The sequence below is a fragment of the Carassius auratus genome, chromosome 44, assembly GCF_003368295.1.
Source record: "Carassius auratus strain Wakin chromosome 44, ASM336829v1, whole genome shotgun sequence".
Taxonomy (NCBI): domain Eukaryota; kingdom Metazoa; phylum Chordata; class Actinopteri; order Cypriniformes; family Cyprinidae; genus Carassius; species Carassius auratus.
In genome coordinates this window covers 11,923,802-11,943,909 of record NC_039286.1, presented here as the reverse complement: position 1 = coordinate 11,943,909, position 20,108 = coordinate 11,923,802, and the positions used below count along the sequence as shown (strand labels likewise).

Here is a 20,108-nt window from a genome sequence, read left to right as displayed (position 1 = left end):
TGAATCATTGGTCTTGTAATTTTCATTAAAAAAAAATAAGGTGATAATTAAAAATAATGTATGGATTTCATTAAAGAAATAGTGATTCAGTGTTGTATAGAAAATAATGAGGACCTTTTACTAATAAAACCATTTTTTTTAAGGAGGCAGTTTTGGTGCTTGAATTGGGGAACTGGTTAAACTAAAATAATTAATGAAACAAGGCTGCCTATTTATTTTAAGAGAATTAGCTCAATTTTGCAGTTTTATTTTAGAGGTGATTGTTAGTTCCCCGCATGCTTTGCATGTGGCTGGATATGGAGAGTAAGTTTTGAAATGAAATGCTACTTTATGTTTTTGAGTGAAGGGAAGCATCTGTTAATGTTTAATGTTCAGTTATGTTTGACATTTGTAAGTTTCTGTAACATCGAAGTTTCCACAGAGCTTGTGGTTTCATGCCTTGTTTAATGAACAGTAGCTTTGCTAGTGCAGTACTTTCCTGTATTTCTCAAGCATTTTTCTACTTGAGCTGATTGGCTGTATATAGTCTTGTAAATGTATAAAATAATAGAATACAAACAGACCTCATTCACAGATCTTTGAGAATAAGCTTAAAATAAATGAGCACATTTCCCTAATCATATTAAATCAATTGAGTCATAGATTAATTCATTTAGGAGATTTCACATGATAGATGCCATTATAAAATCAAGCCTGAAGAACTACTCAAAAAATATTTTGTGTAATATTGTTACCTTCATTTTTTTTAAGTAAACAGCTCATTCGATTTTTTACAGTGCAGCAGCGTTTTTATATTACTGATAATCACAAGTGAACCACAAAACCTTGAGAAATAACCACAACTATTAACAAGTATTTTCACTGGGGCTAAAAAAGGGGACATTTACAACATTTGTGGTAACCTACAGCAAAGCAAAGCTCATGGGTATACTGAGTTAGACTTTGAAATAAAGCAGAAACAGAAGTTATTTAGCTGAATTGTGATGAATCAGAGATGAGCGTTTGGCGGCGCTCCATCCTTTCTGCCAGCCGCGATAGTGAATTATTCCTCCTGCAATGACTGTAGCCAGAAAAAACACTGCAATCGCCAGACCAACACCACCAAACATCAACGCCCTCTCTTTCGTAGTCACTTCCTCTACAAAGAGAAAGCAGAATTTTGCAGAATTAAGAAACCCAGATAGTTAGCCAGTAAATTTTACATTTACATCCTTGATAAATCTGTACTGATTTCAAGTTGTGAGAAAATGAGACACAAGAATGATTTCTCTTACCTGTGACATCAACAATCTCTGGTGTTTCTGTGACAGAATGGACTCGGTCTTCTCTGTCTGTCAGCTTGTCTGAAAATATTTTAAATATTTGTGACCCTGGAGCACAAAAGCAGTCTGAAGTCTCTGGGGTATATTTGTAGCAATAGCCAAAAATACGATGTATGGGTCAAAATGATCTATTTTTCTTAAAAATCATTAGGATATTAAGTAAAGATTGTGATCCATGAATATATTGTGCAAGTTTCCCGTAAATATATCAAAACTTCATTTTTGATTAGTAATATGCATTGCAAAGAATTAATTTGGACAACTTTAAATCAACTTTAGATTTTTTTGCTCCCTCAGATTTTCTAATAGTTGTATCTCAGACAAATATTGTCCTCCGAACAAACAACACATCAATGGAGAGATCATTTATTCAGATGATCTATTAATCTCAATTTCAAGAAATTGACTTATGACTGGTTTTGTGCTCTAGGGTCACGTAAGATCATGTAATCAAACACAAAAGCTCAATAAAACAAAAATAAACAAAAACAATGTTCAGTTTCAGTATTATTATAGCAGTAAACCTTTCCTCAATAACACATTTAATTCCAGGAATCATTCAAACGTTGCCCTTTACTTTACTTGGAGTGAAAATGGTTTGATCGATGGAGACACTAGCTTTACTAGTGATTAATTAAATACATTTGTAAAATAATTTACTCAAAAAAGCAGCATTGAAAACATTATGAAGAATTGAGAGAAACTGAGGTCAGTGGTACTAACCCTCGATCTGTAGTCTGGTGGGTTTGTCGAAGTGCATCTTTGAAGTCTTTGAAGTCACTGATTTTGTTCCACAGAAATAAAGGCCTGAGTCGGTTTCTGTTACTCCAGAAATAACTAGCTTGACTGTGGTGATCCCCACATCTGCATGGTGTTCTCCAACGGTTAGATGACTCCAGTTTTGATTGTACATAACTAGAAGTCTTCCTGACACACTGCTCACCTTTGCAGATATTAGTTGATTTAGTTGTTGAGAATACTGGTGAAACCAGGCCATTTCATATCTGTCAGTCATGTTGCAGTTCAGGCTGATGTTTTCCTTCCGCTGGACTCTCAAGAGAGTCACTTCATGTTCTGAAACATCTGGAGAAAAAATATAAACCGATTATATTTCAAATAGAGCTGTTTGAGGTTAAAATGGTGAGCTATTGGAGGTTTAATAAGTATTCTTACCTCTGGAAAGTATTTGCATAATCCAGGAAGAAAAAATGCAGAAGAAAATGACTTTATTCATTGTCTGTCGTTCATAACAGTGTCGATCAAACTCAAAATTTAAGCACAATGCAGAGACCCTAAAACCACTTCCACTTCCTTACTGATCATGAAACCTCACACAGAGTGCTGTTACAGCTTTTTTATCACATCCTTCAAAGCTTTATGTGCAGTTACATAATAAAAATACACATCTTACAGGATTTGCTCTAAGTGTGTGTTGTAGTCAAAGATAATATTACATTCATCACATTAAGAGGGTTTTCATCACCGAATACAATTAATTTACAGCTCAATAAAAAAAGAGAGTATAAAACATCAAGGCCTCTGAGGTTATTAGATATGTACCTGATTCATTGAGTGCAACATGAGCATTTAGGATAGGGTGACCATATGAGCCATTTTTGTGGTGTGTGAGAAGGTGAGATCTACAGAGAACGATCAAAGCAATGCAAACACACGTACATGTTAGGTGTTCGTTCATTTAGCTTGAAGCGTCGCTGTGCACCGATCATTATATGACACCAAAGTACCAAGAGAGTGATTTTAATGCATAAGGAGCTCTGCTCTCTCTAGCTTTCTATAGATGTCGATCTGCACAGCACAAACACCCAAAATCTGGATAGTTTAGGCTATATAAAAATCCTGCCAAATGGGAAAATGGCTTATATGATCACCCTAATATAGGAAAATACATATAAAAGTATTTGTAATAAAGACACACAGATGCTTTCACACTTGGTTCGATAGCTTGATCCTAAACAAAGTTTAGCTGGTTTCGAACCTTCTTTGTTTTGTTTCTAAACGTCAACACAGAATGACACTTGAATGAACAAATGAGCTGCCAAAACTTGACTCTGACGTCAAACAAACCTCTGTGCATCAGAAGTGCTAGTGTGCAAGATTTTACAGTAGACTGAATGAGACGAACAGATAACCCTAACCCTAATTTTATAATGTCTGAGAAAAATCCAGTAGTAATTTCTGTAGTCAGTCTTCTCTCGTTCTGAATCCAAATGAATAATTTCAGACTAGTGTGTGGTGTGTTTGATGCCGATCAGTTCCTTGGCCGAAATTTCAATGCAACAGAAAAGCCAATAATCAGCAGGATTGTGATGGAGTAGACCGTGCCGGCACCACCTGGAGAGAGAAATAAACACAGAAGAAGAAAAAAATGCATGAACTACTGCATCAAATTAATTAATTAATTTATTTAGCCTTCTTAAGTTCACTTACTTCTTTCTTTTGGTGTTGTCTCTGTTTCACACTCTGTGGAAAGAGTCTCACAATTATTTATTCACTGTGATAATAGAATTACATTAAAATAATTTTAAAAGAATAGTTCACCCCAAAATAAAAATAAATAGTAATTATTAAATTGCTATTTAAAGTAGCACGACTGGTTCTAGTGATGGTTTTAAAAATGTGTGTGTGAATGTGAAAGCAATGGCAGAGAGTAAGATATCACAGATGAAGACACAGCTGTTGCGTGGATTACTTTCATGATACGCTGTCTGTTGATTTGTACATTTTTAAAACATTATTCTCTTTAACTGAAAAGCTTAAGCACGTTCTGCTTCTCCTTTTCTGCGTCACAATGAGTGAACTAATTCTTTTAAACTTTGCTTAAATCAAATATTTGCTTACCAGGCTTTAAATCCATTTTTTCATAGATTGGTTGGTTTTTATTATCAGGAAACATTCTTAATTCGACCTCTTCGTAGTTTTTTAAGCATTTCTCCATGACCACAGAACAGCGTCCTTCTTTGTTAAATAAACTGGAGACTTCATGTATTTCATTATAAATTTCTATTGATTGATGTTCAACATGAACTTCTACATCCGTATGTTTCTTTAGCTCAGCTTCAGCTTCATCACAAGAAAGAGAACACCAGCAACTCTCATGTGCAATAGCAAAACCTGATATTAAAAAAGAAATATTAATATATGTTTTCTTTAAAAACAACAACAACAACAACCTGACATTAAAAACATTGCAGGAATGTAGTACTCACTTCCAAATCTAAACATCTTCAGTGCTACGATTAGCGTCAGGATCAGTCCACCTGATGTAAAATACAAAATATCTGATTGTGTGGTTTTCAGTAATAGACTTAATATGCTTTTTTTAATATACACCTTTCCTGTTTAATTGAAAATCTCAATAGGTTTTATAAATTTGGTCTATCTCACACTAATACTTTCACTGCCATAATAATTAACACATTTCTTTAATAATAATAATAATAATTGACAATTTCCATTAAATGTATAGGCATTTCCTTCAACCCTGAAGCACAACATAATCAGAATTTTAGAAATCAGAATTCACGCAAGGAATGCTGACTCACCGGCTAGCTCTTAACCATTAGCAATCTGACATTTTGTTGTAAAACAGAAATAAATGCATTGCATAAAGGCCTATCAACCGAAAACATACAACCTGACTGTGAACTATTTATGAATAAGGACTTACATATTTTACAAGCTTGTGTAAACGATGGCATGTTGACTGTGTAGCGTGTGTGAAGAAGCAGAAACAAACAAAAAAAACAGAAGCAGAAAAATTTCCTGATTGTTCTGCTTCCTGTCGGTTTGATTATCAAACCAAATCACTGACATCACAATCTTGACTGGAGTGTGAAGCACACTATAAATGTATTCATAATTATTTATAATGTATCCTTACAAACCTGAAGTACTTCAACCCTTCCATCTCAACCTTTTTTTTGTTTTAATATTAATCTTTATACTTCTGTTTTTCTCGGTTTCTAAAGATTGCACAGCTCCTGTGTTTTGTTCTTATTTCATTCCTATGGTTTATATGCTTATAGTGTAAAAGACCTTCTCATCACAAACAAATATTCTCCTGTTGAAGACTTTTCTATTTTCAATAAAGTGTAATTTAAGCCACAATATCTTACACGAAAAGAGTAATAAAAGTATCTTCATTCCTTTTTCAGTTTTTGCATCAAGTAAATTTGATTCCTGCATTGTGAACAAACATGCATTGTGAAGACAAAAACTCGGTATATCATATGCATTGTTATAATCTTGTGGTTGTCTTGTGTTTAGGCTTTTGTGTTACTTCCTGTTTCAAGTGCCATTTGAAGTCGACTTGTAGTCCTATTGTTTCATTGGTTGTCTTCATTCCTTTCCCAGGTGTGTCTTGTTACCTTGCGATCCTGTGTTTAAATAATCCCTGTACCTAATCATGGATTTCAGTCACGTGACTTTTTTGTCTTGGCTGCCATCTTTAGGACCTCGCTTATTTACTTGAATGAAAGAGGCATTTATGTACACTTGGACTGTAACACAATTAATAACCTTATTGAAAAACACAGTAAATGGCAAATTTTTGGAATGAAACATTTGGTAAAATAATTCAAATAATTCTTACCTAACTGTTACTATGAATGATTGTTTAAATCATTAATCAGTGAATACTGTTCTTGGTTGTTGCTCATTGTGCAGCATGTCTTTCCGCATCTAAGTGAGTTCTTTGCTTGGGAGCTTTAATTTCTGCACCTGTAAAGAAATAAATGCACAAGTATCTATTACTAAAGGTCTAACTGAATGCACCAAACTGAATGAAATTGAATATAAAGTTTTTAAAGCACATATTGTTTGAAAGATTATTTAATTATGATTATTTACCCATTTAATTCTAGCACATTAAGTGTCTGTGACCAGCGTGATTCATTCTAATTAAATGGATAGTTTAGCCAAAAATGTAAATCATTTACTCCGTTTTTATGTCTTCTACATGTGACAAATCTGTATGTTTTGATTACCAGCATTCTTCAAATTATCTTCTTTTGAGTTCTGACAAAAGTCAGTGGTTTGAGAAAAAATGAGGGGGAACTGATGTACAGAAGTATAATAAAGATGATGTCCACTGCTCGACGATGTCCTTAGTCTCATGCTGACACATGTAAAGCGTTCGCTCTAATACAGAAAAAAAGCATTGAAGCTGGAAAAACCCTCAATGACATCATAAACCGGGATAACAACATAGATTTGCATTTATTTACTGATCACTGCAGATTTACAGCGAGGTAATATAGAAGATAAATATAATTTCAGTCTCAGTTTGAGCAGCACATTTCAGCACAGATTGTGTTCAGAAACTTTGATGCATTGTAAGTGAATGCAGCAGATAACAGAAGGGCTGCCAATCTTCCTGAGGTCCATAAAACAATACAAAGATGCTATACACATAAATATAATATAAACAAGAATACAGTCATGAGATCAAATCACTGAAGTGTTTCCATTAATCTGAAAACATAAATAATTTAATTAAAATGGCAACATATAAAGCATACAAAAAATGTGTAATATAACATAGACTTTTAAACAAATAAATGCAATTTTACTGTTTCTAATGTTTATGGGAACCATATTTCAAGCAGCAGACCTTTGATAAAGTACAGTCTCATCTCAAGTACAGCCTTTTTTTAAAGCCCAGCCAAATGCGCTACAGAATACACTATCTGCATACATAATTATATTAGCAGTGTTAACAATGTTATTATTTATTTATTTAAATAAAAATAGAAAAAAAATAAAAGTGGACAACTGCCTTTTGGGACACCCCATGCAGGGGCGGAGCGGGGGGGTGGCTAATGGGGCTTAAGCCCCGAATGTTTTGTCAAAAGCCCCGAATCTTTTAGCTTTTTTAAAATAACTTCAACTTTGTTTCATTTCCTCTCAGTCTCTCAGACTGGAGCGGCAAAAAAGAAAAGAAACAAAAGCTCTATTACTGTGCGTTGTGGCGGACGGTAAAGCATCACGCATCACTTCGCTTGTTTGCCAACTGCCGATAAAAACTAACGAAGAAGAATATAAATCATCTTCTTCGTCGTTGTCATTAGGGGCTGGTGGGCTTTTTATTACACCGCCGTCGTAGCGAGCTCACTGACTAACCGCCTGAAATTAGCATTATGGACATAACAATTTTTTTTAAAAGGAACTCGTAACAGCAAACCTCACCGGCCAGAGAGAGATTCAAAAGCAATATATCCCAATGTATCAAATGCTAAGTTATTTCAGGGCATGTTTTACAACTGTTCTCGGCACATTAGTGGGATAAGAAGATAGATTAATTGAGAAATATAGCTGGAGAACAATTAAATACAAAATAGTTTGTAGGCTCTACTGGGTGAATATTTTTTTTTTCTGAGTAACCATCATTTTCCCAGATAGTGTATAGATTTTTAGGCATTCTGTTATCTCAAACAGCCTGAAAAATAGTGCATTTAGCTGACATAAATGGGGGGAAAAAATCTCCCCTGCGGAGTACACCCCTGCAGCCCCCTAGGTTTGGGCTAAGCCCCGAATGTTTACATCTTCTGGCCCCGCCCCTGCATACACATACATGACAGAAGCTCCGCAGTACAACAGAATGACAGCGACAGAACATAAAACACATAATAAAAGAATAAAAAATACAAATATGTACAGGGCCGTGCACAGGGGGGTGGCCCGGTGGCCAGAGCCACTGCCCCTCTGCCCTCATCGACTGAGGTGCCCCTTTTCCCCACCGCTCCGCTCAAAGCCTTCCGTTGATTCCGCGAATCCGCTCCAGGTTTTCCCGCTCGCTCCGCACTCCGCAGCATCACTCACAGTATTTGTCTGCGGCGCTTGTGAACACGACAGTTCACGAAAGCTGTCGCATTAACAGGTAGGCTGCAAGACAGCGGTTGAATCTGCGAAATTAGTCATTTTTTATTTTTTTTTTGTATTTATGTCGGTAATGTTTTGTGCTCTTGGTCTTCTACTAGTGCTAACAACTCGTACAACATATCCACGTTCTAAGAAGCTGCTTGTCTAATCAAATTATAATTGTACTCTCGATCAGATCAGATCTAATACAAATAACTACAATCTCTGTTGTTGGCACACTTTGTAGACAAGACAACCATAAAAAAAAAACAAAAAAACAATGCCTTCACAAAAAGAAGACAGAGACAGAGAGAGAAAGAAAGAAGGGAGGCTGCTAAAGGCAGTTCAACGTTGCAAACATGGATTCAAAGCTCCAGCAAGCCAGCAGGTAAATCATCATATAGAACAGTTAGCAGACAGTTTGTCTGTTTAATTATTGTAAGTATATCTCCCATTATAATCACTTGTCTTAGTTGAGACTAACACATCATAGGCTCTAAATGAGCTGTATATATAGATTTAGGCTGTATGCTAATATGAAATTAAATGTCTATTACTTATTACTCCATTGAAGATGAGGCAGAGGCAGGCTCAGAGAGTGAGGGAGAGCCCATTCAGCATCAGCCAAATCAGACACTTACAGGCAAGTGTTGTTAAACTGGCTGACAATAAAGGATTCTGAATATGCTAGAGTTTTATAACAAGAAAGATAGACATTAAATTATTTGAATGGAAGAGTAATTATATTACAAGAACATACATTTAATTAGCACTAAAGCCTAACAATTGTATTTAAAATATGATTGTAACAGGTTTGTTATTCATTCTCTATATTAAGATGAAAATGCCTCAGAATCAATTCAACGGAGTAAAAGTGAAGGTCTTGGAACTGAGCCAGAGACAGAAAAAGTTCAGAATGAGAAAGAAAGGCAATACAATGAGACAGAGAGGGAGGAGACAGATGCAGATCAGGAAGAAATGGAGAGTGAGGCAGCCACAGCCATGTATACAAGGGAGAAAAAGCCAGAAGACTTTGAGTTTTTGCTTCAGTTACAAAATCCATCAGATCCTGCTCATGTAAGAAATACAATGTAACATACAATGTGGCCTTCACAAAATTTTCAAATTCAGTAGGACCCTGTCGTCCAATTTTGCTGTTCCCAAAAAATGATCAAGGACGTTCGTTTCAGGGACAGTGGTATGAAGAACACCCCTGGTTAGAGTATTCTCCTGAGAATGATGCTATGTACTGTTTCAGCTGTAGGCTTTTCATGAATGATGAAAAATATAAGAGCAGGACAGGTTGGAAGTCAGTGGGGTTAAGTTTATGGAAGCAAGCCAAAGGAAAAATTAAGGAGCATAGCAGGACAGAGTCACACATGCTAGGCATGATTCGGTGGAATGCATTTAAAAGAAAAGCATTGGATACAGCATTGGAAAAGGCCGACTTTGAGATGCAAGCAGCCAAAGAAATAGAAAAGCAAAAAAACAGGGAGATTATCTACCGACTGATTGATATTATATTGTACTTAGCGAAACAAGGCATGCCATTCAGAGGTGACAATGAAAGCCTCTCAAGTTCAAACAAAGGAAATTTCTTAGAGCTTGTAGAGTTGGTTGGCCAATATGACAGTGTTCTTAAGCTTCATCTTGACAACATCAAAGAAAAACAAGCATCATGTCAAAAACCTCAGGTGTCTCTCCTCTCAAACCGAATACAAAATGACCTAATTAGAGCAATGGCTATTTATGTGAAACAGGAAATACTGAAAGAAGTAAGGGAAGCGTCAATATTTTCAATTTTACTTGATGAGACTACTGATGTATCACACATCGAACAGGTGTGCTTTGTGGTGCGTTATGTACATGACATGACCATAAAGGAGCGCTTCATTCAGCTCTGTGATGTTCAGTCAACAACAGGAGAACAGCTTGAAAACCTAGTAATGAACTTGCTAAAGGAGAACCAGCTGAAAGTTGAGGACATCCATGGTCAGGGTTATGATGGAGCAGCCAACATGAGTGGGCCTTACAAAGGACTACAGTCCAGAATACAAAAGCAAAATGAAAAGGCATTATATGTTCATTGCCATGCTCATTGTTTGAATCTTGTATTAGTGGAGAGTGCAAAGTCAAGCATTCACTTTGTCAGTTTTTTTACAGTAGTTGAAAAACTTTACACCTTCATTGCCAACTCCACAAAACGACATGCAGCTTTTGTTCAAACACAGCAAGCCATGAATCCTGGCCAGCGTCCCCTTGAGCTACAGAAGCTCTCAGACACCCGATGGACCTGCAGGGAAACAGCCCTCAGGACTCTCAGAAAATGCCTCCCTGCAGTTGTGCAATTCCTGGAAGATCTGACCAAGTCTGAGCCACCTGATCTGGCAGCAGGGGATGCACACATGCTGTTGCACAGCATTAACTTTGAATTTATTCTTTGCTTGGAGATAACAACTCCAATATTCATGGAAACAGCAGTTGCTTCAAATGCTCTTCAGCGGCAAGACTTGGACTTGGCAGCAGCATACACTGTTGTAAATGGTGTCATAAGCAGAATGAACACACTGAGGACTGAAGAGCAATTCAAAGAAATATTTCACAATGCTACCATTCAAGCAGAGACAAGAGGGATCAGTGTGCCTGAAGAGATTCCAGGACAAGCAAGGCGGCGGAAAGTACCAACAAAGTTTAAGTACTGCTCCACATCAGCAACAGAGGACCACCAGCCACAGACTTTAGAGGAGTACTACAGAAGAAGGATGTACTTCACTTTTTTGGATTCCCTGATTCAGGAACTCCACAGGCGATTTCAAGGGAAGGGGAACACTGACAAAATTGTGATGTCACTGCATTGTTTGATTGAGCCATCAAAGTGGAAAGACACTGCAGATGCTGAAGCACTTAAAGCTGCCCATACTCTCTGTGAGTTTTACGGATTTCAAGAGGAGGAGGAACAGCTGCGAACTGAGCTTAGAGTTTTCCACTCTTCATTCACATGCTCACAAATGAGTGCCCGTGCAATTTTGGAAACATTTAAGGATTTTGATGCTCATGTTGTGTTTCCAACACTTTTTAAGCTGCTGAAAATCTTTGGAACACTACCTGTCTCAACAGCCACTGTTGAACGCTCATTCTCGAAGTTGAAGCTGGTGAAAACGAAACTTCGTAATGCGTGTGGACAAGAACGACTCTCTGATCTTCTGCTTCTGGCCATTGAAAAAGACATCCCAATCATAAAAGATGAGGTTATTAAGATCTTTCAGGACATGGTACCAAATAGAAAGGTTTTGCTGTAAAAGGAAAAGGTAAATACCAAAATGTAAAACGGACGGTAAATAGTTTATTATCACCAATGTGTAATTATGAATCATAAAAAATTTAGTTATCAAGATCTTTCAGGACATAGTACCAAATAAAAAAGTGTTGCTGTAAATGGAACAAGTAAATATAAAAAAGTATCAGTAATGTGTAATTGTGATGTTCTATCAAAACTTCTACAATAAAGTCTGAAATGTATTTGAGCGTGTACTGTCTTCTTTTTTAATTGTACATTTTGTAATAACTGGATAATTTGTGTTAACAAGCAATCACCCCCTCAGTGCCCCTTTTTTTGGTTTAGGCCACTGCCCCTCAAAATGTCTGTGCACGGCCCTGAATATGTAGACAGTGAATGACAATATACAAATGACAATTGTAGGCAGGTATATTACAAAGTGAAGTTATGTATGTACATATATATTGTGTGCAAAATTTAAGTGTATACTAAGTATGTGTGTTAGATAAATAAAGTGTGTGTGTATATAAATATAAAGTGTAGTGTGTTCGCCATTATTGTCAGCTGTTCATAAGATGTCTGTTCTCTGTCTGATCAGAACATTTCTAGCCACAGAACTCTGGTTTATCTGTAAGTCACTTTAAATGTAGAGACAGTCAACAAACACAACACTGCTGTAGGAATGTAGTACATATTTTCATTTATGTTGTAAATAAATGTTTATTGCAAATATATTGTTGTCAGAATCTTCTGCAGATCTTTTAACTCTGAAAGCAGATTTCCAGTAACCAGCTGATGCTGATGTTCTGGGACACTTTTACAGTTTATTGAATTTGGACCATTTTGATCCACGTTCCACATTTCTGTGCAGATGTTGATGTTTTAATGATGACTCGAATTTAAAAAATGTCCAGAACCACCAGAACCAAAAACACAGACATAAAGACATTACAGAAGTCAAAATACAAATCCAAACAGCTGGAAGAGAGAAAGTGGGAAGAGAAAACATTTTTAATAATGTATTTCTTTTTTAACTCACTGATTAAAGTTTTTGTACAGCTCTCAATGCCTCCTTTTTTACTCACTATCATATTTAGTATCATCAGTTTGCTCTTTATCAGTTTGCTCCAGTTTTTTCTTTGATTCTGTAAAGAATATTGAAAGGTTATTCTCACAGTTTAGTATGAATTTGCTGTTTAAAGATAATATTTCTACACAAATATGAGTTTCTCTCACCTCTGACTGTGACAGTGATCAAGGTTTCTCCTTCAGTGTCCAGAACTCTGTATGTTCCTGCATCACTGTCCAGAAATGATTTAATGATCAGGTTTCCATCATTATCATCATTCATTCGGTCGCTCTGAACCCCGTGATCTCTCGTCCAAATCTCCTTCCACTCTCCACTAGAGTTTGTCTTCACTTTATCAGCATCAGACACCAGAACAGACATCTTTAGCTCCTCGCCTGTTTTCACAGAAATCTCATCTGAGGAGAAACAGAAAGATATGAATCATTATTATAATGCTGTCAATCAATCAAGACCATAAACACATATTAAGTCCAAAGGTCACCAAATGTAATCATTTTAAAGTCAGCCACTCAAAGGCCTTTATTGAATGTAAGGTGTGACATTTATATTTGCTGCTTAAAACAGCAGTGTGATGTTACATTGTTGACATTATGAGAAAATCCAGAAAATAGATGCTGATGTTTGATCAGTTTTGTCTTCACCATGAATATGAAGTTGGTACGTCCTGATTTGTCGCTCCAGCTCTCTCTGATCATTATTGTAATAGATTCTCAAAGTGTATTTCCCAGCGTCACTGAAGATCAGATTCTTGATGACGACGTCACAGTTTCCTTCTTTAAACACTCGTCCTCTACATTCTTCAGTCTCACACACAGATATGATTTCTGACTGAGTGATTAAATCAATGTGAACAATATTACTGTCCTCATGTTCACATCTGAGTGTGACGCTGCCTCTCTTTTTTCCCGACACAGATATAAAGGGGTTTCCTGCTGGCAGGATTTCTGCAAAAACAGATTAATTAAATTCAAAGAATAAATACATGTGAAAAATACATGTGGTGTTTCTGTTTATTCTCTGTAATCAATGTTATCATATTCTAGTGATTATTTTACTCAGTTTTTATTTTCAAGATGTTTCACCACACATTCAAGTGGATTCAACAACTGTGAACTGATTGTGGAATTTCTCCAATGTGGTGTAATAGACTGTTAAATCAATCCCAGTATCAGCCTCATGACTATAAGCTCAAATGAGCAGATTCTGCATTGTGTTGTAGACTATATGACTAACCTATGATTAACCAGTAGTGCAACATTCAAATAAATTTACCGTACACATGAGGAAAGCGCATAAGCCGCAGGAACTTTACCCAGAAAGTAGGGACTTTGGCCTGGTACTCTGTGTGTTTCCACCGCAGGAACCAGGAACTAAATTAAGTTCCAGGTAAAAAAAAGCCCCTCAGAAATGCTGTGTTGGAACTTATTTTTAAATAGGCACAGATTTGAGTGGGATTACCCAGAAAAGGGGAACCACAACACATGGAGGCACCTAGTCCCACACAGGGGTGACCAAAGGGCATGTACGCAAGTGTTGGACGTCAACAGTGCTAGAGAAACCCAGGGTTCTGACTGAGGAACTCACCTGAAGGGAATAGCGCACGCATCCAGTCCGCGGAGTGGAATGGCGCAGCAAGCAGATTGACAACGAGCAGGTCCTTACTGGCCCGAAGGGGCGAGTACCCGGGAGGACATGGGCTATACACGGAGATTATAAAATCTCACGAATGTGTTAGGTGTCACCCAGCCCGCAGCTCTACAGATGTCTGCTAGCAAGGCACCATGTGCCAGTGCCCAGGAGGAAGCTACGCTCCTAGTTGATTGAGCTCTCACCCCTAGGGGGCATGGCAGATCTTTAGCCTGATAAGCCAGGACAATAGGATCCACTATCCAATGGGATAACCTCTGCTTGGAGACAGCCTTTCCCTTCTTCTGGCCTCCGTAACAGACAAAGAGCTGATCTGAGGTCCTAAGGCACCGAGTTCTGTCCATGTAGGTGCGGAGCGCACGTACTGGACAGAGCAGCTCCAGGGCTGGGTCTGCCTCCTCCAGGGGCAGCACTTACAAGTTCACCACCTCATAACGTGAGAGTTAACCGGCCCGAATTCCAGGCATGCTTCAACAACTGAAAATGCCTGCAGGTACCCGACCCTCTTAACTAAAGCCAAAGCCATCAGGAGCACAGTTTTCAATGATAAAAACTTTAACTCTACTGAGAGCAAGGGTTCGAAGGGAGCTCTCTTCAGTGCTGATAGAATCACTGCAAGGTCCCAAGAGGGGACTTGCTGAGGACGAGACGGATTGAGCCTCCTTGCTCCTCTCAGGGACCTGATGATCAAATCGTGCCTCCCAAGAGACTTACCTTCAACAGGGTCATGGTCAAAATGGCGGCCACATAGACCTTGAGGGTGGAAGCAGACAGCCTGCGTTCCAACCCCTCCTGAAGAAAGGAAAGCACTGACCCAATCAGACATTTCCTGGGGTCCTCACGCTGTGAAGAACACCAAGTGATGAAGAGGTTCCACTTCAAAGCATAGGCATGTCTGGTGGACATGGCTCTTGCTGAAGTGATGGTAGCTACCACCTGTGGTGGCAAGGTACCTAAACCTTCCGTGACCCATCCAGAACCCACACATGTAGGTTCCACAGATCGGGCCATGGGTGCCACAGGGTGCCCCGTCTCTGAGAAAGAAGGTCCTTCCTCAGGCTACCTCAGATGCTTGTGACTCCACAAGAGGAGATGGCGAGCAAGTTGCGACATGGGGTGGGAGCGTAGACCACCCTGGCGGTTGATGTACGCTATGGTCGCAGTGTTGTCCGTATGGACCAGAACGTGCTTGTCCTTCAGCAGGGCCCTGAAGCGGTGCAAAGCAAGATGTACTGCTAGCAACTCGAGGCAATTGACATGCCACTGAAGTCGGGGTCCTTTCCAGGAGCCGTGGATGCCATATGCCCCAGGAGCCTCTGAAACAGTTTCAGTGGAACCGCTCTCTTGCCCTCGAATTGTCTCAGGCAACTCAGCAGGGACTGCGTGCGCTCATTCGTAAGCTGCGCGAACATCGCGACCGAGTCTATTTCCATACCGAGAAAATAGATCCTCTGCACAGGGGAGAGCTTGCTCTTTTCCCAGTTGACCTGAAGACCCAGTCGGGTGAGGTGTCTGAGCATAAGATCCCTGTGCTCGCACAACCACTCTCGAGAGTGAGCGAGGATCAGCCAGTTGTTGACGTAGTTGAGGATACGGACACCTTGTTCCCTGAGAGGAGCCAGGGCTCCCTCCACAAAGACGCGGGGAGACAGGGCCAACCCGAATGGGAGAACCTTGGACTGATATGCCTGCCCCTCGAAAGCAAACCGAAGAAACGGTCTGTGTCGAGATAGAATGGCGACCTGAAAGTACGCGTCCTTCAGGTCGATTGCTGCAAACCAATCCATCAGACGAATGCATTTGAAAATGCGCTCGGGCATTAGCATCTTGAATGGGAGGTGTGCAGAGCTCGGTTGAAGGCATGCAAGTCCAGGATTGGCCGTAACCCACCTGTCTTCTTGGGTACTATGAAGTAAGGGCTGTAAAAGCCGGACTTCATGTCAGCTGGAGGGACCGACTCTATCGCGCCCTTTGCCAGCAGGGTCGCAACCTCCGCGCGCATGACAGCCATCTTCGCGTGGACACCCCGAAACCTGGGGGAATGCCGGGCGAACTGAATCACGTAGCTGAGCCTGAGCATCCAGATGTACCAGCAGGAAGGCCTGGGGAGCTCTAGCAAGGCTCCCAGGAACCGAACCAGCGGGGTCAAGGGGACTACAGGCATACCCACAGTGGGGCAGCGTGGTGGAGCAGACAGCCCTAGCATGGGAGGCATAGCATCCCTTAGTGGGGGCGGAGTGCAGGCAAGTAGCAAAGAGGGTGTGAGAAGGCGAAGCTCTCTACCGCATTGCCGAAGAGGCCATCCATGGAAACCGGGGAGTTGAGGAGCTGAGCCCAATCAGACTCCCTCATGTCTGCCCAGGTTCATTCATAGGTGGCACCAAAGTGGACATCACCTTACGCAAGGAGCACACAGTGACCTTCGTCGCCTGGAGAGTGAGGTCGGTATCAGTGTGCGCCTCTTCCAAAACCCCTGGGTCAGCACTGCCCTCGTGCACTTGCCGGAGCAGCTTGGCCTGATAGACCTGAAGTGAGGCCATGGCATGCAGGGCAGAAGTGGCCTGGCCCGCAGCTCTGTAAGCCTTGGCCACAAGCATGGATGAGAACTTACAGGCTTGGACGGCAACTCGGGACCAGCACGCCAAGCGGAGGCGCTCTGTGGACACAGTTGCATTGCAACAGAACGCTCCACCAGTGGAGTCCCAGCATACCCCTTAGCCGCCCCGCCAGCGAGGGCAGTGAAGGTGGAGGAAGTACCAGAACAGTTTCGGGCAGTTAAAGGTGCCTTCCATGAACTGGTTACTTCCTGGTGCACTTTCGGGAAGAAAGGAACCAGAGGGGCGTGCTGGCGATCTGCATGAGCAGCCCCCAGGAACCAATCATCCAGCCTCGACCGCTCGGGACAGGGTGGAGGATTCCACTCAAGCCGATGCTCTCCGCTGGCCCGAGGAGGTTGGCTCATCAGGGAACCCCACACAGTAACCCTCAGATCACCCTGGCCACCAGCCGAAGTATCCCTCTTACGAGAAGAAGAGCTAGAACGGGTTGTGGCAGAGGGGAGTCTATACCTTTTAAGGTAATCGAGTCTCGATCTCAACGCCGAGATGGAAGCCCAGATCTCAACGCCGAGATGGAAGCCCAGATCTCAACACCGAGATGGAAGCCCAGCCACGTGACACAGCGATCGTGACCGGCACGAGGAGCGATGTGTCGACCGCACCCAGAAACACATGGGCAAAATGACATATTTAAAAAGACACAAATCGGCCCGTATCTCTTTTGTGAATGAAATTTGCTCTTTCAGAGGTGTTGAAGCACTCAGGGGAACTCGGGAGCTGTCGCAGGAAACCCAGACGAACCGCTGAATCGTGCGAGATCCCATTCGTTACACCGAACGTGACCGACTGAAAGGGAACTAGTTAATTATAGACCAATCTCGAATCTCCTTTCCTGTCCAAGATACTAGAAAAGGTGGTATCCTCAGAATTATATTTCTTTCTTAGAGAATAATGGTATCTGTGAGAATTTCCAGTCAGGATTTAGACCGTATCATAGTACTGAGGCTGCTCTCCTTAGAGTTACAAATGACCTGCTTTTATCATCTGATTGTGGTTGTATCTCTCTATTAGTTCTATTGGATCTTAGTGCTGTGTGCTTTTTGGAGTTCCCAGCCCTATTTAGAGATCTCCAGGCTGCAGTTATACCCTTCTCCAGTCATGGGTCAAGTCAGTCTGCAGGTGTCGCTGTTTGCATGAATAAATCATAGACAGTAAAAGAAATGGACACAGCGACCCAATTGGATTCAACAGAGACAAGTGAAGTCAATTAGAAGCACACACTTCCTGGGGATCGAGCGTACTGCGCAGACTCTAACTGAACTTGATGACGTAAATGTCACATGAGCAACCTGTAAGTCTTCTAATTGCTGTGCCAAGAGACATCTGTATCACCCACCAAATCCCGCAGATGCTGTTGAACAATTTTGTCCCGTTTCTTTTATGGACTCTCTATGGGCTTCTCCCTTGACTTCATGAATCCACGTCCCCCCGATAGCCTCATAGATAGTAAAAGATTGCCTGTGAGCTTCTCCTCCTGTAATACACGGTAATTTCTCTACTGTGCGACAGAGAGGTTATGACGTGTATTTCGTGTTTCTTTATAAATAATGAATGAACAAATGGAGTCTTTAAACGCCTCAGATGTAAACTTATTCGCTGTCAAACTGAGCCAAAATGAATGGGAGTCAATTTAATGCTAACAGCAGGTGGGGGTCTGCTAGCCAATGGCGGTGCCCAGGGGTGCTTCAATAAAATATGATACCCTGCCCCCCTGGGGTAAATTTCCTGTGGTGGAAATGTGGTTGTAGTTCCTGGGGGATAAATTTCCTGATACAATTGTTCCAGGTAATTTCAGTGAAAATGAGGCAATTGTCCCTGCTGGTGAGGTAGTACTTTTTCAAAGTTCCGGAACTTTTTGTCACAGTTGGTGAACCGTGATCTCAGGGTTTTGGAACCCCATGCACTCTACACAACCCACCACCAAGCAACACCACTTACCTTCGGCTCGCTTCCCCGCAGTTCCTGTGTCACCCACTTCTGCTGCCAACTCACCTACGCCTTCCAGATACTTCAACCATCGGCACCATCCTGGACTGTGTATTCCTCCCAGCTTCATCTTTGTGTCTCAGTATTTACTTGTATCATTGTCTCCATTAAACTGTGTTAATCTCACACTTGCTTCCTGCCACTCCTTCACCCAGTCGTTACACTTTTGGGGGCAGGACTTGGGCGCTAAACATGCTGATTGGTTGAGTTCACGCAGCATTGTGAGTTCGACCACCATTTATTCGGATAATTTTCAAAATATTACTGTAACTGTGTAATGAAATGTAATTTTAAAAGTATTTCAGGTAAGAATGTAGTTCTTTTAAAGTCAAATCTGTGGTTTATTTATAAAGACAGTGTTTATTTAAAAATGTGTATCCGCTGAGAGCAGCCTAACCTCGGCTAGACCTTCTGATGTGTGCCGCTGGCTCTGATGTCTCTTTAGTGGTTAAACATAAAATATAATTTGTTTTGGGTAAATCTAACAGGTAATCTTTGGTCTATTTCGTTTCATTGTAATGGCTGTATGTATACACACTTCCCTGAACTAAGTAGCCTACATTTCTTCATCTGTTATTATGTTTAAATGAAAATGAAAGGAGGCAGTGGTATTTGATATCCTATTTCGTTTAATTGTAAATATACAGAGAGGAAAACAGCAGTAGCCAAGTCATCAAACAGAATTACTGGATTTGTGTCGTCGTGGACATCACATTCCCGAGTCGATTGCACAAAGTCTGAGCTACCGAGGATGCAAATGCAAAATTTGAATAGATTATTTTGTATTGGGTAACATGCGCAGACCTACGTCACCAGGCTATTTGCATTATCCTCCCGGTACTTTACACCACGCTGGAAACACAGAAAGCAACAGGTCTGAGGGGAAAATAGTTCCTGGGAAAAACGTTTTTGGTATTGTCAGTGGAAACGTGGCAATAGATAGTTATCCTAAAATGCATATCTTAAAGGGATAGTTTCTGTCATCATGGACTCACCCTCAAGTCATTTGAAACCTTTATGAGTTTCTTTCTTCTGATAAACACAGACGTAGACATTAACCAGACAGAGACATCAATATTTTGTGTTCAAAAGAAGAAAGAATCTCATACAGGTTTGAGGGTGAGCAGACGATGATAGAATATTAATTGTGGATGAACAATTATTTTTTATGTATTTCACTTCATGGTGTTTGAATATTGATTTTTAGAATGTTTCAAGAAAAATTCATAAGAGGAAAATAAATCTTTTTCATAGATTATTTAATCAATGTAGCTTACAATTTACATATG

General features: G+C 40.2%; 1 protein-coding gene and 1 long non-coding RNA gene across 2 annotated transcripts; both read right to left on the bottom strand.

Moving 5' to 3' along the window:
* Positions 1-124: 124 nt before the first annotated feature.
* LOC113062534 (uncharacterized) lies at positions 125-5,096 on the bottom strand. The gene is made up of 8 exons (XR_003278548.1): positions 5,011-5,096; positions 4,550-4,600; positions 4,182-4,454; positions 3,771-3,803; positions 2,496-3,674; positions 2,046-2,405; positions 1,275-1,343; positions 125-1,138 (listed from the first exon to the last, which is right to left on the bottom strand). It is a non-coding gene; the product is annotated as an uncharacterized LOC113062534 (long non-coding RNA).
* A 7,553-nt stretch (positions 5,097-12,649) lies between these two features.
* LOC113061955 (uncharacterized) lies at positions 12,650-18,889 on the bottom strand. Its single transcript, XM_026231463.1, has 3 exons — positions 18,826-18,889; positions 13,210-13,512; positions 12,650-12,963 (listed from the first exon to the last, which is right to left on the bottom strand). The coding sequence occupies exons 1-3, from the start codon at positions 18,887-18,889 to the stop codon at positions 12,650-12,652; spliced, it is 681 nt and encodes a 226-aa protein (XP_026087248.1).
* Between the last annotated feature and the right edge of the window lie 1,219 nt (positions 18,890-20,108).